Source organism: Ailuropoda melanoleuca, chromosome 9 (genome assembly GCF_002007445.2).
Source record: "Ailuropoda melanoleuca isolate Jingjing chromosome 9, ASM200744v2, whole genome shotgun sequence".
Lineage (NCBI taxonomy): Eukaryota > Metazoa > Chordata > Mammalia > Carnivora > Ursidae > Ailuropoda > Ailuropoda melanoleuca.
This window is the reverse complement of record NC_048226.1, coordinates 35,719,468-35,746,168: the sequence shown is the minus strand read 5'-3', so window position 1 is coordinate 35,746,168 and position 26,701 is coordinate 35,719,468. Positions and strand designations below refer to the sequence as shown.

At 40.5% G+C, this 26,701-nt stretch overlaps 1 protein-coding gene and 1 long non-coding RNA gene across 6 annotated transcripts in view; both read left to right on the top strand.

Moving 5' to 3' along the window:
* ASPH (aspartate beta-hydroxylase) overlaps positions 1–26,701 on the top strand; it is a 209,617-nt gene that overhangs the window by 122,801 nt on the left and 60,115 nt on the right. For 4 of the 5 annotated variants that reach the window (XM_034668106.1, XM_034668107.1, XM_034668113.1 and 1 more), the window contains 2 exons: positions 15,703–15,788; positions 22,596–22,682. In XM_034668106.1, coding sequence (XP_034523997.1) covers positions 15,703–15,788; positions 22,596–22,682 — 173 coding nt within the window. Of the gene's footprint in view, positions 1–8; positions 102–15,702; positions 15,789–22,595; positions 22,683–26,701 lie in introns of all 5 variants that reach the window. The other variant, XM_034668105.1, reaches the window with a different exon arrangement.
* On the top strand, positions 17,106–19,392 carry LOC117803752. Its single transcript, XR_004627803.1, has 2 exons — positions 17,106–18,004; positions 18,175–19,392. It is a non-coding gene; the product is annotated as an uncharacterized LOC117803752 (long non-coding RNA).

The window sequence follows — 26,701 nt, the reverse complement described above, 5'->3', positions numbered from 1 at the left end:
TTTTCTAGTTTCTCTAAGGTGGAAGCTTGGAAAATGTTTGATGTGCACTTGCAGAAATGTGTATTCTGCTGTTGTTGGAGGAGATGTTCTAGAAATGTCAGGTCAGGTTGGTTCATACTCTTATTCAGATCTGTATCCTTGCTGACATTCTCTCTACTTGTCCTATCAGTTATTGAATGAAGAGTATGAAAATCTCTGATAGACTTGTGGATTTTACTGCTCTCTTTACAGTTCTGTCTCAGAGTCATGGATTTTGAGGTTTTGCTATTAGATGCATAAACATTTAGATTATTATATTCCCTTAATGAATTGACTCATTTGTCATTATGGAATAACCTTCTTTGCCACTGATAATATTCTTTGAACACAAATCTACGTGGACATTAATATAGGTATTAATTTTTGGTATTATTAGAACGGCATGCCATTTTCCTTCCATTGGCTTTTGACTTGTTTGTGTTTTTGTATTTGAAGTGCATTTTTGTAGTCAGCATATAGTTAGGTTGTGCTTTTTCCTTGAAGCTGAAGTTGTTTGACTTTTAATTGGGATATCTGTATTTACTGTGCTTATTGATTTGATTAGGTTTAAATCCGTTTCTTGCTGTATGTTTTCTGTCTGTCACATCTACTTGTGCCATTTCTCTCTCTCTCCACTTCTTTTGGAGTAATTGAATAATTTTTATGCTTTGATTTTATCTGTCTTGTTGTTAGCTATAACTCGTACTTCTTTAGTGACTGTTGTAGGGTGTATAGCATACACCCTCAGCTTCTCAGTCTGCCTTCCAGTGACACTATACTACTTCACGTGTACTGCATAGAACCGTACAATATATACTCCCACCTCTCCCCTCTGAATTTGTGCTGTTGTTGTACCTTTTACTTTTAAAGACTATACTACGTTGCTATTGTTTTTGTTTAAACAATTATTTTATTTAAAACAATTATCTTTTGGGCTACCTGGGTGGCTCAGTGGGTTAATAAGCAGCTGACTCTTGATTTCAGCTCAGGTCATAATCTCAGGGTCATGAGATCGAGCCCCATGTTGGGCTCTGTCCTAAGCGTGGATCCTGCTTACAATTCTCTCTCCCTCTCTTTCTGCCTCTCCCCCACTCACACTCTTTCTCTCTCTCTCTAAAAAAATAAAGAAAAAAACCTTAAAATATAAATAAATAAAATGATTATTTTTTTTTAAATAAGCATTTTATTTATTTATTTGACAGAGAGAGAGAGAGAGTGAGAGCACAAGCAGGTGCACCGGTGGGCAGAGGGAGAGGGAGAAGCAGGGAGCCCACTGCAGGGCTTGATCCCAGGACCCTGGATCATGACCTGAGCCAAAGGTAGACGTTCAACCAACTGAGCCACCCGAGTGCCCCAGCTTTTAAAAATATTTAAATAATAAGAAAGAAAATGTATAGTAACCCATGTAGGTACCATTTCCAGTCCTTTCTTTTTTATGTGTACATCTAGATCCCCATCTATTATCAGTTTCCTTCAGTTTGATGTCATTTAACATATGTTGTAGTGCAGGCCAGTTGGTAATGAATTCTTTCAGTTTTGTATATCTGAAAAGACTTTATTTCACCCTTATTTTGGGAGATATTTTTGCTGGGTATAGAATTCTCAGTTGACTTTTTTTTTTTTCCTGTTAGTACAGTTGACCCTCAAACAACGCAGTGGTTAGGGGCACTGAGCTCCCTGCACAGTCAAAAATCCACTATAACTTTTGACTCCCCAAAAACTTAACTACTAACACCCTGATCAGAAGCCTTACAACATAAACAGTGGATTAACACATATTTTGTACATTATATGTATTATATACTGTATTCTTACAATAAACTACAGAAAAGAAAATGTCATTAAGAAAGCCATAAAATACATTTACAGCACCGTATTCTAAAAAAATTCACGTATAAGTGGATCCACACAGTTCAAACCCATGTTGTTAAAGGGTCAACTGTACATAAAAAAATTGCTCCATTCCCTTTTCCCTTCCATTTTTTTCTAATAAGTCTGCTATCATCCTTATTCTTCATTCCGTATATGTAGCATGTCTGTTCTCCCCTGTCTAAGTTTTGAGTTTTCTTTTTATCACTGGTTTTGAAAAATTTGATTACTCTCTCTCAGGAATCACTACTCTTCATTGTCCAATATAAAGTAACTCAAACACCATTGTTTCATATATGATATGGAAATTTTTAGAAATTTGATTTTGTTTTTAATATATGCATGTAACCTTAATATTTGAAGACAAGATCCCCTTCTTTATTGTTATTTCCACCACATCTATTTCAGAAAGGCAATGGCTTTATTTTTCAATATATTGAATTATAGGTTTATGTCTCTGTTTCTGATCTATATTCACATTTGCCTGTAGTGAAAATTCAATCAGTTAAACATGTTATTTTCTATTTTTAAAATATTAGAAATAGTTATCTGTCACTCTATTTGCTATTCTTCAGTAAATTCAACTATTTCTCATTTCCTGGAGATCCAGATCTTAACAGTTGAATCGCTTGTTGAAAATTTGTGGTTATCTTATGTTTACCACCATTCCTACAAACCAAGATTAATAAAAATTTTATAATATCAGATTTTCATTTTCTTCACATATGAAGAAATTATCAAAGCACTCTTGGAATTTTACAGTGATTGAATTATATTTAAAGATTTCCACTTGGTTTGGTGACATCTCACGTTACGTCTAAAAAGATATGAGTCAAATGTAACTTGTGTCTTAGAAGGGATACTAATCATAACCAGCCAATATTAATGCTGACAAACACCAAGCGAACATATGTTGACATCTGATAATCAAAAAAAAATAAGGTAACATTAGAAACTAAGCCCCCAAATACCTAAATCATTCATTCATATATGTGTACTAATATTTAGATATCTCTGCAATGCTGCAGAGCAGAATTATAACGATTTTTTTTTCTAGTATAGGTGCTTATCTCCTCACCTTTGCAACACTCCCTCCCCTAAGATTCTTACTCAGTGGTGCTTGGGAATGTCTGTTTATTTCAAGTTCCCCTGGTGCTACTGATGTATAGCCAGGCTTGGAAATTACTGCTTTATTTAACATTACTGGGAAATCAATATTTCATAGAAACATATTTTTTTACTTTTTATTTTAATTAATTAATTAATTAATTAATTTAGAGAGCACAGGCAGGGGAGAGGGGCAGAGGGAGAGGGAGAATTTTTTTTTTAAAGATTTTATTTATTTGAGAGAGAGAGAGGGAGGGAGAGAGAGAGAGCATGAGCAGGGGAGCAGTAGAGGGAGAGGGATAAGCAGACTCCCTACTGAGCAGGGAGCCCAGCTTGGAACTCAGTCCCAGGATCCCAGGATCATGAGCTGAGCAGAATGCAGACAATTAACCAACTGAGCCATGCAGGTGCCCCAGAGAGAGAGAATCTTAAGCAGGCTCCACACCCTGTCTTACAACCCTGAGATCGCAAACTGAGCCAAAATCAAGAGTCAGACGCTCAACCAACTGAGCCACTGAGGCGCCCCCATAGAAACATACTTTTTAAAGGCCTTAAATACCTGTAAGAACCATTTAAACAAAATTTTAAAATTTGGTAGGTACTTTTCTAAAATACTTTTTAAGCAACTCTACCTTCTAAAATAATATGCTGCACATAGTTTAACTTTCCTTGGTGATTGGAGACTATAATGCCCATTTTAATAAAATCATACTTCCTGGGCAGTGTTGCCTTTTGGAGCTGTTGAAGTGCATAGCACCATTTACCGCTACATAGTCTGGCCAATGTTGAAATAGGCTCAATTTTGATGGTTTTTCTGTCTTTCTGACGCCAGTCTGTCAGCTCTTACTTTTTGCTGCTGAGGGTGCTTCTGACTTAAGCAACCCTCACTCTCTCTTTCTAATGTGTTACTTAAAGTGAGTTAAGGGCTCAAGGACCAGAAGGGCAATAAAATTTGGGTAAGGTGGCTATCCTCTCATGGAACAGTGCATGTGGAGATGAAATTCATAGTGTCTGAAGCAGCTGTTGGTAAGCCTGTGGACTGCCTTGGCACTGAAGGGGTTTCTTTTATGTATAGAAAACACATCACTTAGTGTCTCTGAAATTTCTAATTTAACATATGGGGTCACATCTGTTAAAGGATTATTAGACTAGAAAGGGACTGATGTGTAATTTATTAAAATAACTCTATGGGGAGACAGTGGACTACGTTTAATAAACTGGAATACTTGCTCCCCCCACTGAATGCTCCCAATGGAGCCCCACATTAGTTCAATAGATGGGGCAGATGAAAACAATTGGCCTTTATATAATGTTTACTGTATTGTAGTACTTAGTGTCTCTCAGCTGAAAAATATGTATGTTAACTGTTCAGTTTAAGCTTTGAATATTGAACTCCTGCTGCTATATAGTTGATACTTAGTTCTGAGGAGAACAAGAGTCTCTTGTTCCTTAGCTGTAGGAGGCAAAGGAAGGGTGTACCACTCTCATTCCCTCCCATGTGCAGTGAAGTCCGGCAGGTAAGAGAATCTGTCTAGAGTTGCACAGATTTACCTCTTCTCCCAGTACTGCAGACGGACAAGGTAGATGGTATTAGAGGAGGCAGGCTCAGAGGAGGTTCTTTTTGAATCGAATGCATTAATTTTCCTTTCTCACAGTGATAATACAAAGACTCCTGCCAGAAGCACTTCCATGGCTGTCTGCTGATTGGGTTTCTCAGTAACAACAGGACTCTGTCTTGATATGATAGCAGATTTCTTTCACAACCCCTTGTGAAGCAAAGCAATAGAATACTGTAGGGGCAGAAAAGTTTTCCCTTCTTCCCTTTTAGGTTCTTTGGTCTAATAATTAAATTGGCATAAGACAGATTAACAGGAGAAAAACAAAAGTTTAATAGCATGTGTGCCTTCTGTATACATGGGAGAGACCCAGGAAAACTGAATAGCTCTCCAAAATGGCTGAAGCCATCACCTTAAATTCCATCCTCAGCTAAAGGTAAAAGATGGTGGGGCTGGGAAGCCAGCCATGGGAGCTTAGCAGGAGAAACACAATAAACAAGTATAAGGTTGTTATGCAGACTTAAGTCTGGGATTTCTCTATTGATAAGAGTTTCAGCACATTGAGTGATCCCTCCTTCCTGGGAGGGAAAGACACCCTTAAAGACAAAGAGGGAAACATCCTTAAAATTGAATATCTCCCTTTTTATGCGCAAAGTCTGGAGGCTGCTTAAGATTCTCTCTCCCTCTCCCCCCCCACCTCTGCTCACGCATGCATACTCTTTCTCTCTCTCTTAAAAACAAAAAAAAGGATATGTCCCTTATAAATGTAAATGTCTTTTACAAAAGGGTAACTTCTACTCAGTTTTTGGAGCTTCTCCTATATCTGCAATTTCTTAAAAATAACCAGCTGAAAATAATAATATGCCAAAGAAGCATATCTTGGAGTGGCAAAATTTGCTCCCCTAAAATACCTTGCACAACTCACACTTTTAGATGAAAGAGAAAGAACTGAGTGCTCTGTCCTCCTATGCCTATGCCTTGAAAAAACACTGGTAAATGTGCAGATACAGGCTTGCTTTCCCTATACCTGGCAGAAAGAATTCCATCAAAAATCTTAGCACTGGATTCTTCAAGTCTTGAATGTTTTGCTCTGTTGTTTCATTTTTTTTTTCTTTTTATCATTTGCCTTAATTTATAGATTTACCTCAAGGCCAGACAGATTTAGTGATTTTTGTTTCTTATATTGATATCTAGCTTGGTTTTAAAAAGAAAAGCAAAATTAACTTCCAATTCTAATACAGGAAGATTAAAATATGTAATGGGGTCTGTCTTAGGTTAACTGTTAATTAACATGAATAATATTGCAATAAAGCATTTCGTGATTATTTTAGCTTCAGGCTGCTTTTCCGATAAAGAGCATATTTTTCTTCAGTGTCTTACTTTGGTCTTACTCTTCCTTCTGTTAAAATTATTTTGCTGTTTGGATTATTTCTCATCATGTCCTATCTTTGGATACTTATAACAAAAAGCAGTCTTTCATATTTTATGTTGTTCTACTTGGAGACACATAGCAGGGTCTGGGGAGCAGGACAAGTATAGTGTGGCCCCATAGGTCCTTAGTCCTTTGTTGACTCAGAAAATACAAACCGGCTACAGGTGTATTGTGACAAAGTTATTAGTTGCCCAAAGTCTCTCTCAGGGAAATGATTGACTGTAGAGCAAATCTGGTATCTTAAAAATAAATAAATAAATAAATAAATAAATAAATAAATAAATAAATAAAATTCCTCAAACCATTTGCTAATAAGGTGTTGGGGATGAGCAAATTTTCCTTTCTCCAAGGTTCTTCCAGCTGGACTAAGAACGAAATTGACGTGAGACAGATTAACAGGAGAAAATCACATTTAGTGTTAGTGTTATACATAGAGGGCACCACAGACAGGAAACTCCAAGGACAGTCAGGCAACATGAGGCTTATATGACATCCTGAGCTAAGGAGCTTAAACCCCTAAGGTAAGGGTCTGGAGATACAATAAGGAGGTAGGCCATTAGCTGGAAGGTGAGAGTTGAGGTTTGGAAAACAGGCTGTCCTGTTATGCAAATAACTTTCTTAGGTGAAAATAGAATCTCTTAATAGCTCTCTTCCTTGTGCAGGCTTTCCTTTCCAATGTAAATTTAGTCAGTTGAGAGAGTGGAAAGACCTTTTCCTGAATCTGCTGGGTTTTGCTTTTTTTTAACTCAAAATCATCTTCATGCCAAAGTGGCCATCTTGGGGTGGCCTGCCTTCGGCCCCTACAAAGATATATACATCTCCCATTTAACTAAACAGAATTTTAAGATACATGAAAATAAGGTGTTATAAATGAAAGCTATGATTAACATTTATATTGATATTTTAGGCTCTTTTATGGTTGGTAAGTGAGGGTCAGATATTATCCCAATTTCGTGGAAGTGAAATTAAGCAAGTCACCTAAGAAGGGCAAAATTGAGTCTCACACTCTGTCCTCTAGACTCTATGCTGTGATCATCCTACTAAGCCAGGATGTCTGCATAACGTGTAAACCCTGGATCTTTGAGACACAAAAGGAAAATTATTGTGGTTATTTAACTACCTTTATCCTTCGAGACAAGCAGTACAAAGTTCACCTTATTCCTTTATACAATGTAGGGGCCAAGAGCAAGCTGCCCCAAGATGGCCTACTTTGGCATGAAGATTATTTTGCACTGAAGGTGATCTGAATCCTGTGAGCTCAAGACAAACTTTTGCCCTTCTCTTGACCACATAGAAGAATCTAAATTGGGGATCTTTCTTGGAATAAGAGTTATTACCAGAGATAAATTTTATCAGAGTGACCCATCCATATGGCAGGGCAAACATCTAATGACCAAATACTTGCTCTTCTTATTGCCCTGTGAATTGCATTCTTTCCTGTGAAATCCCAGACTCCTACCCTCTTCTTCTCAGTTCAGAATGACATATATCTCTAATTTTGCCTGACTGTCTTTGGAATTTCCATATCTGTGTGGATTCCTTGTACATGTGAAATTAAATTTGATTTTCTCCTCTGTTAATCTGTCTCATGTCAATTTCATTCTTAGTCCAGCTAGAGGGACCTTGAAGGGAACAGCAATTCTTGGTCTCTGACAACAGCATGATACTTATACCAATGCTTAATTCTATTCTGTCATCACTCTCAAAACCCTTAGAAACACCCTAATTTTTTAACTTTTGGGCTGTGCTAGAGATATATATAGCAAAATGGCAAAAGCATAGACAATGCAGTCAAGATAACCCCAAGCTCCAATCTTGGTTCCTCCTGTTTATGGTTTGCACAGCCTAGGTGAATCACACATGTCTAGCAGAGTAAGTGCTCAGTAAATGTCAACTATTATTATCAGCAAACAATTTGATAAGGCATTAAGCAGTGACTCAGAACGTAAAAGCAAGATGCGTTGTGAACTTATGTTCTACTAAATTAGCTAAACTTTGCAGTCTAAGAAATTACTGGCTAATTGTGTTGGGGAGGAAGAATTTCCTCTGCCCTTCAAGGTCCTTCCAGCCAGACTAAGACTCAAGTTTGACATAAGGCGGATTAACAGGAGAAAATCAAATTTAATTTTGTACCAACAGGGAATCCATACAGAGATGGAAATTCCAGTCAGGGGGTCATTTTGAACAAAGGAGAAGGGGGTAGGATCTGGGACTTCCAAGGGAAGGAATGCAATTCACAGGAAAATGAAAAAGAGTAAATGTTTGGTAAATGAATGTTTGCGGGACCACTCAGAAACAATGGGACATAGAGAACTTTGATCAAACAGGCCTTGCTAGCTTCCTCCCTGTCCACCTATGTAGTTCATATGATAATGTAGTTATCTATGGTGATAGCTCTCTTCCCAGAGCAGGTCCTCTGTCTAAATTCTTTTAGGCAGCTGTTGGGGAGGTAAAGAGCGTTTCCTGTATCTGCTGAGTTTTGATGGCTTTTAACTCAAAATAATCTTCATGCTAAAGTGGCCCACCTTGGGCAGCCTGCCCCTCGCCCCTGCAGTTGTATCTAGTATTCTGCCCTTTATGTTCTAAATTGCTGAATATACTGAAAAATTAAAATGGAATGAGACATAGGAATTAAATATCAGCGTTCTCTATAATATTTTCAGTGAGAAAATACTTGTTACTTTTTCTCATCTTTTTCCTCTGTTCCCTCCATTGTTGTCCGCCGACACTTTTTGGATTAGACCTTCTTTTTATAAAGCAAGCTATTCTCAGTTCATTCTCTTCTTGGTTGCTTATAATTTGCTGATTTTTTTCTTAATAGCTCATATGCCTAAGTTAAAATTGACATTGTCCCATCCCCTTCCAGAATGTCTTGATTCATTCATGCTTAAATTATGTTCAGAAACATTTGTTGAGGACTTTTTCTGTAAGGCCGGCCATGTGCTAAATGCTGGGAATAAGTTACAAGGAAGACACAGTTTTTTTCTCTGACAAACTAACAACTAAGCAAGGGTTGGGGAGGGTTGATAGGAAGAGAGAGAGGGTAAGCATGCACAAGCTAAATATACAACCAACTTAAACACAGCCTGAAAAGTTTACTATTTCTAGAAACAAAATGCTATGTGAACGCAGAAGGGAAGGGTTTTTTTTTGTTTTGTTTTGTTGGCATGATGAAGTCTTAGATGACTAAATAGAGGAAATGGCATTTAAACTAGGTCTTGAAAGTCAAAGTGCAGAGTATTCTGTGGTAGAAATAGAGGGAAGTGTTTTCCAAAGAAAATACCATGAGAAGATTCACAGAGGTGTTCAGAGTTCATGCCATATTTGAGAGGGTATGTAAAGGCAACGTAAAGTGCTTTATAGGTATGGAACAAGAGAGGAAAACAGAGACTAGGGGCCAGTTTGTGAAAGACCGTAAACCTGGTTCAAGGAAGCACAACTGTGAAATAGCTCAAGATGGACATTATCTCCCTTGAATAAATAAAGCATTTTGGTGGTTTTGACTTAGTGGGAGAAACTCTCATTCTCTCTCTCTGTCCCAGAGTGCAGTTAATTTAAGATCCTTAATTAGCATACAGAGTTGTATCAAAAACAAAATGGTAGCCCAGGGCAGGAGCAGATGCCATGACTCTCAGCATTGCATCCCTTGGCATGTGGAATCCCTCATCTGGGTTGGGATAGGGAGCTACAGTTGTACACTTTGTGTCCTGCCTATTTTCAAAAGCCCAATTCTTGCTATGCCACTTCCCTTTGGTGTACATCCTCTCTCAGCAAAACTTAGACTCCCTAAACATGCACTTCAGGCCTCTACTGGCTCTTGAAGTAGGCTCAGCACCACTAAGGCCACATCCTCAGATGTGGAGAGAGATCAAGACTGTGCCCAGAGTCCTTGAACAATTTCTCCTCCTTCACCTTTCCAAAATTCTTGAAAGCCCTGACTCCCACAATAAGAGCATTCATACAGATAGTACCAAACACTAGTATCCAAGCCAAAGGAGATGTTTGGCCTTTCACTTACAAGAAAAAATAACGAATGATGACAATACAAGTCCCCAGTTGTGACTGAGTTACACATTAGCTACTCTTTCTTCTGCTCAGAATAATGCTACCACTACTTCCACTGGGTATGCTTGAGTTCTGAGTTTCCCCAGGAAGCTTTCCCTTCTGCCCCTCAAATGGATTAGCACCACTCATGGTGCATCCTTAAACTCATTCCTCCAAAGGTTAATTATCCATTTACATCTTTCTTCTCAGTAAGACTGTAGCCTCCTTGAGGAAGGCCTGTTGAAATCCCAGCATAGCACGGTCCTTGGAACACAGTGGCATTTTAGCAAATAGTTGAAGGAATGAACGAGTCAGTGAAGAAGGTTGGTCTTAATCTAAAGGCCTTTCCACTGCATGCAAACACTGAAGAACAGCAACATTTTGGTGTAGTTCAAGAGGAATCAAAAATTTTTTTAAATAATTTTTATACAAAAGAGTAAAATGCTTGGAGGGGGGAAAGAATGGTTATGAAGAGGGGTGGGCAATCAGGAGAAGAAAAGGTAGTTGAGATATTAAATAAAAATATATAGATTTCATCAAGGGCCTCGTTATGTCTGGAGGAGCACTTTTTTTCCCTTTTTTTTTGTGCAGGGAGAAGCCTCATAAGCGTCTCCTCATAAGGTTGAATTTGAATTACCTCCCATAAGATTCATGGCAGGGAGGGGGCTCCTCAAAATCAGATTTATTTTTAAATGTGTGATATTTTGGGGGCTCCTGGGTGGCTCATTCAGTTGAACGTTTGATTCTTGGTCTCAGCTCAGGTCTTGATCTCAGGGTCGTTAGTTCAAGCCCCATGTTGGGCTCCACACCGGGCATGAAGCCTACTTTAAAAAAAAAAAGAGTATGGTATTTTCATGCCCAAATGCTTTTCATACTGTTGTATATGTAACGGTCCTCACTGCGAATCATGTGTGGCTTGTCCCTTCCTTATAACGTTTTTGTTAAGGCAGTATTGAGACATAATTTACACGTGCTAAGTCCAAACCATATGTATCCAAGTGTGCAGGGATGAGTTTTGACGTTTGTATAGACATCTAGATACAGTTTACCCACCACAATTAAGAAACAGAACTCTGTTACCCCCAAATTCTCTTGTGCCCTTTGTAGTCAACTCCTTCCCCCACTCCCAGCCTCTGAAATCACTTACCGTTTTCTTTCCTTGCAGTTTTCTCTTTTCCAAAATACTGTATAAAGGGAATCATCCAGCCAGTAGCCTCTTGAATTTGGCCTCTTTTACTTAACATAATGCATTTGAGGTACCTTGTGCATATTACGGCTTAGTATAGAGTAGTGGTCCACTGTATTACTATGCCACAGATTGCCCATTCACCAGCTGATGGACCTTTGTTCTTTTTCTACTTTTTGGCCCCTGTGAAAAGCACTGCAGTGAACATGCACTTACAAGTCTTTGTGTAGACATATGCTTTCATTCTTCTTGGGTGGGTAACCAGGATCGGGACTGCTGGCATGGCTTTCTAAGGAATTTCATTTTTATTTTGTATGTTCAGGGATCCATGGGTGTATATAAAGAGTGGGAGACATGGACAGAAAGATCCTCAGGACAGTGTAGACCATGGGGACAGACTGGAAGCAGGGAGACTGGTTAGGAAATTGTGGCTTCTCTCTCTACCATGTGGCAGACATTGCCATCTCCATCACTCTCTTTAATGCAGTGGGTTTAGAACACAGAGTAATGCAAAGATCCTGTGTCTGTTTTGTTTGGTTTTTGTTTTGTTGCACCATAATATAAAAGATCTTCATTTGTGGACCAAGTGGAAATGAAAGAGAATCAACTTCATTTTTATATAATCTAGGTATGTATTGCTAGAGCTTTTCTCATATTGTTAATTATTCTTTTATCGTCCTTCTTTTTCTTCTTGTTTCCTCTTAATGTTTCAACCATGGCATGGCAAGGGAACTGAGAATTGGAAATGCAACTGAAATGCACTTTTTTCCTTCTTTGTGGTTTTGGAAAAAAATAAAATACTTGCAATGGCCGTGATTATTTTTATACAAAGTTTAATATAGCATGAATAGCTTCCTTCTAAACCATTTTTTAAAAATCCATGTTCAACAAAATTAATAGTTCATTCCAGTGCCTTCTAGGTCTACTTTGAAAGATTATTAATGTGATTTCAATCAACTGAAAATTAAAAGCACGGGATTTCTAAGTTCAAAGAGACCTTAACACAGCCAGCCCATGTCACTCATTTGTAGATGAGAAAATTGAGGCCCAGACCACCTGGGAGCCGAGTTCCATCGCTAACCATGAGAACTCATCATCGTTTCTGTGGCTTGGCCATGTGCCTCCCCATAACAAGAAGGAAGAGCTCTGTGTTTTTTAGAATTGGGAAAATTGCCTTAGGCTTCTTATGCATTTAAAAGTAAAAATAGTCATGATAGGACCAAACTTGAATTTCAAAGAGAAGAGAAATGGAAACTACTAAATTTGAAGATATGTGAAAAGAGACATATAACATTTTTAATATTTTGTCTATTTTTGTGATGACATTGAAATACTTTGACATTAAGATACAGTGTACAACTGTTTAACAAGCATATTATTTTACTGATGACTACATTGAACTGCCAGTAGTTGATTTTTCTTCTTATAGATAAATCTCATGTTAATTTTATAAAACGGGAGACAGATTTGGGAAAACCAGTGATGTTAGCAGTAACATCCTGTAGCCGGGTGCATGCCAGGCTTTCTTGGTCCTGATGGCGTTCTGCTGACAGACACTTCTGCAAAACTGAAATGAGCAATTGAGAGACATAAGTCAGTGCTGAGATGACAAGACACTAACTGACCACCGCGCATTCACATCTCAGTCAAACACCAATTTGTTTTCCACGTCCTCAGCATGTATGCTAACGTGTAATGACATGCAGCTGAAAACACCCATCATCCACTATTTTGTCAGTCTCTGCTTTAGCCATTTATATTTTTTTAACAATACAGGTCTTGAGGGCTCGGGGGGGGGGGATGAGAAAGGGGGAATAAACAAATAAAAGAGCATAACAGTTTTTAAAAATGCACAAGGAGGGAAATAAAGGGAAGGGGAGCGGAGTGTCAGCTTTCTTGCTGATGACAGCTGATTTGAAGGATGGGGCATAGATGAGCAGGAATAATGGGGTGATTAGTAATGAACCCCAGAATTAGACAAAACTGCCCACTCTAGGCAGCTTGAACAGCCCTAGTCCCCCCAAGTGGAGACCTCCCTGTAAGATGGCGTTACTTAGCATCCTACATGTGCTCTTGGGAGGAAGAGAAAGGGTGGGACGGAACCACACAAGCTTGTCACATCCCCTAACCCAGTGAGCAGATAAGTCACACCAGTGCCCCTGTAGGGAGAGGCAAGAGGCCAAGAGTTTTTAGGGAATGTCCCTCCCTTTGGAAACCATTTGAGTGGAAAATGTGTCTCATCCTGTGTGGACGAGAGAAGAGAGGTATCAAGTGACATGTCTGTGGAGTTAAATTTACTATGTCTGGGAGGTTGAGAGAATAAAAGGGGGTATAGGTAAAGCACCCAGCATGGGGACAGGCACAGAGTGAATGCTAAAAAAATCGTCATGATTCTGTTCAGTCTTTGTTTGGATAAATCCACGTGTTCCTTCTTTGCCCTGTTTTGTTTGCCATCTCTAACCAGTTTTGTGATTTGGGCAACCAGATGGATGCCATTCTCCGAAAGAGGGCAGATATGGGAATGAGTAGAGTAGGGGCAGTAGTGCATTTGATTTCTTATCTGCTGAGTGTGAGGCATCTGCATCATAAATCATAAACACATGGATGTATGATTTTTGTAACGCAAAAGAAAGTTAGCCTGTTAATTTGTAGCTCCATTTGGAATATAAACTGTTAAAGAAAGCCCCATACAGGGCTGAAGACTGACCCCCAAGAGCACCACATCCCAGGGAGCAGTGGAGGGCAGGAGCCACAGACGAGCCGGGGGAGGAAATAAAGAGGCCAGAGAATAAGGAGGAAAACTAGGAAAGTGGGCAACACAGAAGTCAAGGAGAGCGATCCTTTCAGGAAGGAGGAAGGAGTCCACTGTGCCAGATGCTGCAGAGAAGTCAGGTAGGAGACGGAGAATGAGGAACCAATGGGGTGCAGAGAAGGCCGTAGGCATCATTAGCCGTCGGTTACAGAGCACTTAAGTGTATGCCAGGCACTGTGCTATTTGCTCGCGCACAATATCAACTTAATTCTCAAAAACGCTGCATTTTTACAGATGAGGCATCTGCATCATAAATTATTTTTACAGATGAGGGAAGTAAGAGTCAGAGAAGTTTAGTACCAGCTTGACTTAGGTCACAAAGCTTGGAAATCGCAGTGCTGGGACTCAGACCCCTGCCATCTGACTCTTAACCACTGAGCTCCCCTTTCTTCCAGAAGACTTGCTTTTGCCCTGTGTTGGGTGAGGCAGCCAGAGCACTGTGAGTTGAGAGGGAGCCAGGAGTGAGGGGAGGGTAAGAGAGGATGGCAGGTAGAGGAGGGTAGGCTGAGGTTTGTCTTGCTTTAGGATGACAAAGGCTTCAGCATTATTAAATGATGATAGATGCCCAGAATAGAGTGAGGGAGTGAGGAGACACCAGGGAGGTGTAGAAGACAGAGGACCAGTGTGTGTGTGGAGGGCTGGGAGTTTAGGAAGGAGAGCCCCTCCTCCTGTGTGCTAGGAGAGAGCAGAAGAGATTGGATGGATAGGTTCAGTGTCAGAACATTAATGAAGAACGTCTCTTCTGATTGTTCTCTCTCTCCCACTCCATCCCCTCTCCCACCACCAGTCCCCTCCTCTATCTGAAACATCCCACTTTCCCTTCCATGTCCCACTCTTGTCACTCTCCTGAGCCATCAGACAGGATGGTTTCCTCTAAGCTTCCAGGGAGCTTGTGGCATCCGTCCACCCCACGGGCACTGCCAGATGGGCCCCAACAGGACCCACCCCCCCCACTGCTGGATGTGACTTCATGCCAAGTGAACATGAACCAATTCAGCTTGCACCTAAGCTCTGTAGGAGCTTAGGGTTTGGAAAAGGACTAAGTTGCACAAACGATTATACTATAAGTCCTGTGGGAGAAGGACCATGGAAGAGAGGTATGCACAGTGCTGTGGGCTTCCGTCCAGAGGGAGTGCAGTGAGGGAGGCAGGAGGGTTTTGAGCTGGTTGTTGAAGGATGAACATATTTTCAACTGACGAAGATAAGGAAGTAGCGTCAGAAATGGCCCAGAGCTTATTTGGGGAACAGGATGGTCGTGTTTGGCTGAAGGATGGAATGTAGCCGCAGTGGTAAGTCCATGATACGACAGGAGGACCTTGAGTGCTAGACTACGAAATTCTGTTCTTTTCTGCAGTCTTTCGGACTTAGCCAAGAAGTCGATCCTAAGAGTTTATAAATCACACCTACCATTTTCCCTCCAGAAACTAAGCCAGTATTCCTTGAGTTTAAGGATACCAGTACCCACCCAGGCTCCCAGGAACACCCTTGAGCATATAAGGGCTATGTTTTCTCACTTGGCAGCTGTTGCTCGTGTCCTCCCGGGGATGGGGTGGGAAGAGGCGAGCCGGAAGTGCGCTTGCTCCTGCAGGGCGAGTTTGCTCATTACTTGTACATCACTATTCTTAAGAACTATTTCTAGACAAAGAAATACAAAATAAAAACCTCTTTTTTCTTTCAGTTAAGAAAAAGAAGCCTAAACTATTAAATAAATTTGATAAGACTATTAAAGCCGAACTTGATGCTGCAGAAAAGCTTCGTAAAAGGGTACGTTGATGTTTTTGTTTGGCACAGAAACGTGCAATGGGTTAGTTGTTCAATAAATTCAGGCATTACTCTTGAATTGTTACAAAATAATAAGAAGAGATGCAGCCCTTGAATAGAGTGGATTTTTCCCCAAGCACATTGGCGTTCCATGTGAAATGAATCAAGTGAAAGGGAAAAATTGCATCTGTATGGACAAATAGCAGTGGAAGTAACGGTTAGGCCGGCTGACTTGGAGTCAGCCTACCACCACTGCCCATCAGGTGTGTGGCTTTGGACGAAACACTTGGCCATTCTGAGCCTCAGTTTCCTTATTTTAAAAAAAAATGAGAGTATTAAGTAATCTTCCTACTTCATTTTTATGAAGATCAGATAAGATATTTTTTTTAAAGCATCAACTATGTCAAATGCCATATAGGTGAACGTTTTTAATTGTATAGCACCTCATGGCAAAAAGAAAAAATAAGTTAGTCCAAGACTCTTAAGGTGGTTACTGTTAGTTGAAATGACATTGGGTTTAACATTCTTCTCACTAGGTGTTAATCTCATGCACCTGCAGTTTTCAGGGGGACTACTGTATGGTTTGTGTTGTTATCAGTTAATTTGAAATATGACTTGCCTTTGTTTCTAGATATTGCAGTTAAAAAAAGAACTTGACACTAGATTGAAGTTCTTGTTCTCTGACTCGGTCATATTCATCATCTAATTATCAGGTCTAACATTTATAATAATGCATTTAATAACACCTTCACTTAATCACCTACTTGTTTGTCATGGAAATTTCTCTTTCTCTACTCTGCTCGAATTAGACTCGGCGTCATGATTGTTAGTTTTCCTGTAATATGCTTTTTTTCCCCCAGTAGGCCTTGGGTGCAAAGAAGGGACAGGGGGATTGTAAGTAAATAAGCAACAACAAAAACACACAAGTTAGGAACTGAGTTGGGACAAGAATATGCTTCCCACATATTTATCGGAAACATACCAGGAACACAGAGACTTCTATAACACGCGTTAGGCAGGGTTCCCAGGCCAAGGTTGGCTTACCCTCTTCAGCAGCCCATAAAGATGGAGTAACTCCAAAGATTATTGCAGCAAAGTTGTTGTTCACGGTCCCTAAATTTAATCACTGGAATGATTTCTGGATCTTTTTTTTTTTTAAGATTTTATTTATTTATTTGACAGAGAGAGAGAGACAGCCAGTGAGAGAGGGAACACAAGCATGGGGAGTGGGAGAGGAAGAAGCAGGCTCCCAGCAGAGCAGGGAGCCCGATGAGGGGCTTGATCCCAGGACCCTGGGATCACGCCCTGAGCTGAAGGCAGATGCTTAAGGACTGAGCCACCCAGGCACCCCACTGAGCCACCCAGGCGCCCCTGAATCTGCCTTGTTTAACTTTACAAAATGAAGCCATCTACTATTTGTGGGAAATTTGCATTTCTTAGTGGAAGTGAAGTAGGAGTCTTCTATTTCTATCCCCTTGTTTGGCATCCTCCACTTTCTCTTTACTGAATGCCGTATATGAAAGTGTGGGATGCCTATTTCACAGGTGACTTGGAGGATAAAGGACAAATGAACAGCTTTAGAGAAGTATTGTTATGTAATTTTAATGAATGGGAAAGATGGGCTCAGTTGCCAAGGGGAAGATAAATCAATGGGACATAAAAGTGCTGGAACAGTCCATGGGGTATCCTCTGGTTCTCGCTCATCTGGAGAAATGATGAGGCATTCCTCCAGGAGCACCCCAAATCTCTAACAGAGTAAATGAGGGAGGAAAGAATAGCTATAATTCTTACTTCTGAAATAGCAGGGAGCCATATTATTGACTGAATTATCAGCATAAGTCCGTTTAAGGTTATTTTTATGGCTGATATTTTCAAATGATGCAGCTGGTCACCTGGGAAGAGCCGAGGCCCATGCTGAGGTATGCCCTAGGTAGAGGGGTCCAGTTTCAGTTCACACCTAGCTTTAAGGACTGTGCTACATGAAAGTATGAGGTCACTGTTTTTCCATCAAAAATGTACAGATCAGATCCTATTTCAATCATGTCATTTTCAAAAGTCATATGTATTGCTTAACACTCTTCCTTACCCCTAGAAAAAAGGATTTGGGATGATATACTAAAATATTCATTTATGAGCTAGAGTCATTTACTATTACTGTATTTTAAGTGAAAAAAAAAAAAAGAGCAGGTAAAGGGAACACGTAATAAAGCCAGAGTAAGGTCACCACGNCATATGTATTGCTTAACACTCTTCCTTACCCCTAGAAAAAAGGATTTGGGATGATATACTAAAATATTCATTCATGAGCTAGAGTCATTTACTATTACTGTATTTTAAGTGAAAAAAAAAAAGAGCGGGTAAAGGGAACACGTAATAAAGCCAGAGTAAGGTCACCACATGAAAGTTTGCATCACAGGCTCTGAAAGGAGCTTGGGATGAATGGATACGCCGTAGGCAGAACACAAAAGGAGTAGCATCACACTGTAAGATTAATAGTGTTCATCGGAGGAGCTGCTCTCCACCAAGTCCAGAGAGAAACGTTCTGCTGTGGCTCTCCATAAAGGGTACACTGATGGATGGCACGGCTTCCTCCCTCACATCTCACCAGTGGATTCCTCAGTACATCTGCGGGGCTGTGTCTTAATGCCCTTCAGCACAGCCCATTGGCCTCATGCCCCAACAGTGGGGCCCAAGTACGTGTCTGTCCAGTGAGCTGTCTTGGTCCTTGGAGAAAATGTAAGCTCTGTCGAAAGAGATGATTTTTAGGCAATTCTTTCAAGCATTGTGTCTTGCCTTTAAGTTTTTAAATAAGAATTGCATCATAGCGGTAGAATGCATTCTCTAGGAAGATTCTAGGGAGGGGAAATTCTTCCAGACCAAAACCAAACACATTTGCTTTGCCAGCCTGCTGAGGTGAGGGCAGGGCTGACAGTCCCTTAGCAAGGCAACACAGCCTCTGTCTCAAGGGGATTGGAAGGATGCCTTGGTCAAGCCAAAAGATTCCGTTATTTTTATAATCTTGATGGCCAACTAAGGGAGTATCCAGAAGGAACAAAATGCTTTAGCAGATTGGTTACGAATATTGTTCTTCCTATGTTTTAAATCGTAACAGTGCATTTAGCATGATTTTCACAAAAATAGCCTCAACATTTGCAATTTAAGTTACAGAAGGCGTGTGGTAAGCTAAAAATGGTTCCCTCCTACAAATAGCCATGTCCTAATCCCTGGAACCCGTAAGCATTACTCTATTTAGAGAAAGGGCCTTTGCAGATATGATAAGTTACAGATCTTGAAACGGGGTGATTATTCTGGGTTATCTAGTTGGGTCCTAAATGTAATCATGTGTTTCTTTATAAGAGAGAGGCAGAGGGAAATTGGAGACAACATGGGAAAAGGCACACAGAGGGGAGAAGGCAATGTGAAGACAGAAGTAGAGATTGGAGTGATGCGTCCGCGGTCAAGAGATGCTGTCAGGAGGCAAGGAACAGACTCTCCCCTAAAGCCTCTGGAGGAAGCACGGCTCGGCTGGTGTCTTGATTTTAGCCCAGTGAAACTAATTTTGGACTTCTGTCCTCCGGAATAAATTTCTGTTGTTTGAGCATTCAAACGTCTGGTAATTTGTTACAGCAGCCATAGAAAACAAGTCCAGATTTTGGTGCTGGGCAGTGGGGTGCGACTATAGCCAATACTGAAAAATATGGAAATGGCTTTGGAACTGGGTAAGGAGGAGAGGCCGAAAATATTTCGAGATGCATGCGAACGAAAGCCTGGATTTGTCTTAAGCAGACTGTCGGTAGAAATGTGGGTGTGAAGCTGCCCGCGGAGAGGGCTCAGAAGTGAGGAGCACCGTAGAGAAAGCTTTATCGATCATCTTCGTGAATATTCACATCATTACAAGTAGAACATTGATTGGCACTTCTGGCAGGAGCCCAGAAGGGAATGAGGAGCGGGTCACTGTTACTGGAGGAAAGGCAGTCGTCATTACAGAGTGGCAGGAAACATAACTGAATTGTATCTTACAGGCCCACACAAAGCACAATTTGCAAGCAATGAACTTGGATGTTTAGCTGAGGAGATTTCCAAGCCATGTGTCGAGGATGCGGCCTGGTTTTCTTTTTTGCTGCTTCTAGTAAAATACTAGAGGAAAGTGATAATTCAGGAAGGAACTGTTAAAGAGAAAAGGGGCCAGAACGATAATTTGGGGAGATTTCTTAGTCTCTCCAGATTGCAGAAGGTGCTATGATTAGGAAGTTCATTGTTAGGAAAGTGTACCCTGGAGAGAAGGCCAAGAGCGTGCTGGACATCCTTTTCCTGAAGAGAGTAGATGTATGACTCTTGGATTTACCCAACCATCCAGCAGAAGCCAGGGATAAAGTTGGAATTATCCTTGAAGAGTCTGTGGAGGTGACTCTTGTCAAATGGTGTGAATCCCCATGACAGACACAAGAGACCAGCAAGGCTTTTGAGAATATTATACCAGGAGAAGCACTGCCACCTGCAAGAGACACAGGACAGACTGAAAGAAAGCTGAGAGACTCCTAAAATTCCACAGGCAGTAAACAGGCGGATAAAACGTATCACACTTTCAATAGAAAGGAAAGATAACCTCAAGGGCAAAGCCTTGCACCCAGAGGCCAGAGCCAAGGACCCAGAGGGCAGAGCCTCAAGCCACAGACTTTGAAACCTAAGAATTCACCTGCCTGTGTTTTGAAATTGCTTGGAATCAGCTATTCCCTTCTTTTTCTTCTAATAAGAAGAAAAAGGGCAGTTAGAAGGAAGTCACACAGAAAAAGATATTTAATGTTGAAGTCTTCATCCCTTAAAAATGTGTGGGGGGAGGGATGAATAAATAAAAAACAGAGGATTTTTAGGGCAGTGAAACCAGTCTGTATGATGCTGTGATGGTGGATACAGTCAGTGTGTATTTGTCCAAACCCATAGAGCATACAACAGCAAGAGTGAACGAGTCCTAAGGTAAATGATAGACTCTGGGTAATTTGCCGTGTCTGTAAATTTGTCAGCTGTAAAAAACGCACCATGTGGTGTGGGATGGTAATCAGGAGGAGGTTGTGTGTGTCGGGGACATGGTGGGTCGATGAAAAATCTGTACTTTCTCTCAATTTTGCCACGAACCGAAAACTGCTTGCTCTTAAAAAATAAAATCTTTAAAGAAATTCATGTCGTGAGAGGACAATATATTTAAAATGCAGTCACTTCTGATAATAAATGTAATGTTGAGTATGTGTTCCTGGCTTGATTTATCTCTACAAGCCAGTCCTCATTGTCCGCCTTAACCTGCCTGTCGATCAGGTCAAAGGGTCTCATGGGACGGGCCCCATTCTCTTGTGCTACATGCACACTCCCCACACACCGCATGCTCTGTGCGGTGTCTACTGGCACTTTCTCTGTGTTACCAGATTTAACCGTACCAGCAGCCCTGCAAGGTACTTGAGTACTCTCATCCCCATTTTACAGATGACGCACCCGAGGCACAGTCATCAGTAACTTGCCTTAAGTCATACACTTTTCAGGTGATGGAGACCAGCCTCTAACCAATCGGTCCAACCCCTCAGCACCACTTAACGGGCAAGTGAGAGGAAAAGAAAGCCTCCTTCTTCAGTGATCTCTACCTAAAGAAATGATTTTAAGTAACTGTAATGGGGACGTTGCCTGACCTTTCACTGTGTAGTCACATCTTTCAGAAGTGGGTGTCGGTAACAGCCAGGTAGTCCTGTACGGTTTGCTTTGCCTAGCTCCACTGGTGAGGTCAACTTGGTCGCATGAAAACTCACTCAGTGAACATCAAAACATAGAAACCACAGCGAGCTTCCATTTATATGAGGAATGAATGGATTTACCAGTTTAGAGAGAGCTGAAGGGTCTGCGAAAGTCCATCTCAGAAAATCTGTCTCTGTCCCCTGGTTCCCAATATCCTTGACCTGCGGCCATCCATTGGAAATCAGGAGACATTGTTTCACCCTTGGAATGGGCAGGGATGGAGTGGCATGGGGAGAGGGTTCCTCACCCCCTGCCAAGACCCTCACCAAGCTGACCTGTTCCACATCCTCTGTTTCTTTTCGTGGTGGTCAGGGACCTATCGGAGGTGCTTGGACTATCTTCTTCTAAGGGTCCATGTGAGCTTTAGCGGGGGTCACATGACAGAGTCAACCAGACCAGCCAAATCAGTGCTAGTGTTTAGTGGGTGACAGTTACCACGAGCCAGTGGCCTTGTGACTCCTGTGAGTTTATTCCCCACCCCAGCAGGTGCTTCAGACTTCTCATTGCAGACCCCCAAGACATTCCAGCTGCCAGCAGTATTTTTCCCCAACTTAAAAAACCTAAATATTTTCTTCAAGTATATAGTCAATAATATTGTAAAAGTGTCATATGGTGACAGATGGTAGCTATGCTTGTGATGAGCATAGCGTAATGGATAGACTTGTCTAATCACTGTTGCACATCTGAAACTAATGTAACATTGTGTGTCCACTATACTTCAATGAAAAAGAAAATGAAAAAATAATGCATGTAGGAACTGTGCGTATAGAGTGAAAATGCAATTTCTTTAACCAAGACATAAAATACAACATTTGTCAGGTTACTGTTTTTTGAAAAAATAAAATATATTTATGTTCATTTTTATTTTATGCTTTCCAAACTTAATTTTTTAAAACTTTGGATAAAATTGTCTTTAGACTTAGAATGGAGTCCAGGAAATTTTGACGTTACTTGGTGAATATTAAAAAACCATGTTGAATAACATTATGAATCTGAACTTACTCCATTTATGTAACTGCCTCTTCCTAACAGGGAAAAATTGAGGAAGCATTGAGTGCATTCCAGGAACTAGTTCGCAAATACCCACAGAGTCCACGGGCGAGATACGGAAAGGCACAGGTATTCGAAAGCCCTCCTATGTAGAAAATGTTTTCGATGTCCTTGTGTTCTGTGTAATTGGATTTTTCACTGCCCACTATTTGCATTTCTCTTTGCCCTTCTAACTTATACACAGAATCAATTTCTCATGTGTATGTGTAAACTTAAGTAAGAAATACCATTTAAGGGGCGCCTGGGTGGCACAGAGGTTAAGCGTCTGCCTTCGGCTCAGGGCATGATCCCGGCGTTATGGGATCGAGCCCCCACATCAGGCTCTTCGCTATGAGCCTGCTTCTTCCTCTCCCACTCCCCCTGCTTGTGTTCCCTCTCTCGCTGGCTGTCTCTATCTCTGTCGAATAAATAAATAAAATCTTTAAAAAAAAAAAAGAAATACCGTTTAAAATAGACAATTGACTATTGCTATTGGATACTGGTGAATTTAGTATGTTTTCCTGCTCTCCCCCCATCTGTCTTCTTTCTGGGTTTGAAAAGAAAAGAAAGAACGCTTTTGTCCTTGATTGCCATCACTGTCATGCTCCATTCCGCCAACGAGCCTCGTTTTGCAACTAGAGGCCGCAAGTACACTTTGGAGAGACTTGAAAATGTAAAGCGGAATTATATTACCAGCTACTTTCTCCCTATCTCCACTCCCTCATCTCCTTTCTTCCCTGACTTTCCCCATCTTCCAGCTCCTCATTTTGTGAAGCTTTTCCACATTCACCTGTGGTTGCATAAAGCCACCGTCTACCACGTGGGTATTTTTTATCCTGAATTCCAGACTTCATAAATTCAATGTCTCCTTGACATGTCCACTTGAATGTCCAATAGGCATCACAAACGTTACAGCACAAAACCCTGGGAATATCATAATGAACCCTCTAGAGGTCTCTGTACTTGTGGATCTTATAGTCCAGTGGGAGGTATTTTAAAAGTTACTTTGTCAAAAATTACTTAGAGAAAGCCCACTATGTGCCAGACCCTGTTCTAGGCACTGTAGATGCAGTCATCAGCAAAACATAGTCATTGTAGTGACAAAGGCAGTGCATGGGACAAAACAAGTAAAATATGTATGCTTGTTAGTGAGAAGTGCTAAGGAGAACCTAAAAAAAGCAGAATGTAGCCATAGGATATGTGAGGGAGTTGATATGTCAGATGGGGTGTCAGGGAAAAGTCTACCGAAAAGGTGACATTTGAGCAAGGCCCTGAGTAAATATATATAGAAATATATAGTTAGGGATATTATAAAGTGTTAAACAGGTATATTAGGTCATCTTATATAATATATTATCATAATGAAAAGAAGAGCACACCTATTAAGATTTTTCCGGTTGTGAGTGATGTGACTTGAGGGTGAAGGGCAGACAGCACTTTAGAAACATTGATCAGAAAAGTCCTCTCTGTTGAGATGATGAGTGGCTGAAATGTAACAAGGTAGCTGAAGGAGCTGTGCAGGCAGAGGGAACAGCGAGGGCAAAGGCCGTGATACTGGGAAGTCATGTTGGCGTTAGAAGCTCAAGGACAGAAGAAGGGTGTGCTGAGAGAGGGTGAAATGGGACAAGTGAGGCCAGGGCCTCACAGATGGTACTCTTCATACCCTGCAAAGCATTGGAGTGTTTATACATGGACTTAGCCATCTTGTCTTTTCATAAAGATTGTTTCGGTTCCTGGGTGGGGAGTAGATTAAGGGGCCAACAGTCGAAGCGAGAAGCATAGGGGACTATTACAAGTATACTCGGGGTGCTGGCATGGACTGTGGCCATGGCCATGGAGATGGGGAAATGGTGGGGAGGGCTTAATATTGGCTTAGATGTAAGGGTCAGAGGAAGACAGGACTGGAGTCCTGGATTTGGGGTTTGGCCCAATGCGGAGAGAGCGAGAGAGCTGGTTACTCACAGGGAAAACTGGTAGAGGAACAGGCTTGGGGAGGTGCAAAGTCAAGAATTTGCTTTTTGTCCTTTAAAGTTTGTGATGCCTATTGGACATTCAAGTGGACATGTCAAGGAGACATTGAATTTATGAAGTCTGGAATTCAGGATAAAAGCCAGGCCTGATACACAATGTGTTTGGCAGTGAAGCTCCCACAGCCCTGCCTGGTGTGATGAGATTCTCAGCCCTACAGTGGAACGATAGGTGCAGAGCTGCAGAAATTTTCCAGACCAAGCAGAACCTGACAACACCCCTTTGGTCAGTGCGGTGACTCATATACGGCACTCACCAAGGACCTAACGTATCTATGGATAAAACGAGCATATCTTGCTCTGAACTAAAGGTGGCAACCACTTGTTCCAGATGCTCAAATTCGTCTTACTCCCTATTAAACACTTACTAATTAAATTTTATTAATTAAATTTTAATAAATTAGTGTTGTGAAAAATTAACGCAAATACATTCCTCCTATCCCTGATGCAGACCAGGGGTAGCAGACAGCAATTATATCATTTTTGTAAATGAATTTGGTCAGTAATCCTCCAAAATTGCTGAACTGTATTGCCCTTAAGCAAGAGAGAATGTGTTTGTTACCAAAAGATCGTGCCTGTTCAAATAAGTGATGAGCTTCCTTACTGGTATTGGCAGTCATTTGATTAAGATATGTTTATATTAACTAGAAAGAGTAAGGATTGATGCAAATGTTAATTTAATTATGGCAAAAATTCTTTGTGCTTTAGAATTTTTCTTCGTGTGTGATAGTAATTGTGGGTGCCAAAGTCCAAGTAAATGCGGTACTTTCGCACATGGTGATTCCTGGATTTATATCCTTCTTTAACTGCGGGAATTTGAGAGAAGCCTCAGGCAATACTTTTTTATCTCTAAACTATTATGCTACAAGGTGTTATTGCTATTAATGTTAATGTGGCATAAAGCAAAATTTAGGCATGGTAAATTAAATTTTAATAGAATAATTTAAAAGAAATTTTAAATGCTTAGAAGTTTTAAAAATCAGAGTTCAAAAGAAGATGGATTTTATAGGGAGGAAGAAATGACGACTTTTTCATCCTTTGTTTGCAAATTACACAATTACGTTGGAATATCCCAACAAATTTTTTTAAATTCCCCAACAAATTTGTAAAATACAGCAACATTAAGTTAAATACAAACTACAGTTTCTGAAGCAGCACTGATATTGTCTGAGTCCTTGGATCACTGTGAAAATCAGTTTTGACCAAGTTCCCTGAACATCAGATACAACATCTTAAATTATAAACTCAATTCACTTTATTATCTTACACAAACCATTAATGCCTCTGAGGCAGAAAATGACACATCTCCCAGGAAGTTTGGATGGCTGAATTAGTTCAAGTCAACAAAAGGCGTTGTGATGTTAACATCCTAGAACAAATGCTCAGTTTCTGACCAAATCATTTCATGTACAGATGCTAAACTGATAACAATAAATCTGTGTGACTTTGGATTTTCAAAGCCAAATCTATTACTTTCATTCAAAAGAATGTAAGATGGAGATGTCATTTTAATACCGAGATTTTCCCAATTCTGGAAGTTGTAAAATCTTTTTACTTCATTAAAATGAAGGAATTTGAGGTGGATGGAGGGGAGGAAACAAGGTATATAAATTGTATCATCTTCCTCTCTTTTCAGATTGAGTTTAGTTTGATATTTATTCCAATTTCTGTAGAGAAGGATTACCTTGATAGACATTTGTCCTTGCACTGACCTTGAAGAGACCCTCCAGATCCAGGATCTATTTGGTAGCTTGAAAAGGCTGAACTACATGGTCTTAAAAGGGCTCTCTCAGCCCCAGGACTCCGTCATTCTCAGATGTCACCGATGAATGATCATGTTTTAGGGAGTTAACTCACCATAGCCAAACTCACAAGAAACTGATGCCTAAACAGAAAAGCCAGCATATGAATACACCAAAGGCCATAGGGTAGGATGACCAGTCTGGGTCATTGACATTGGACTTTCTCTCTTGGCAGGTAAGTCTATAACGGAGACAGACCGTTTACAGATATGAACAGATAGCGGTATATTCTGAAGCTTTTTTTCTATCAAGCAAGGGTGACTTGCCCTTTTTTAATCTA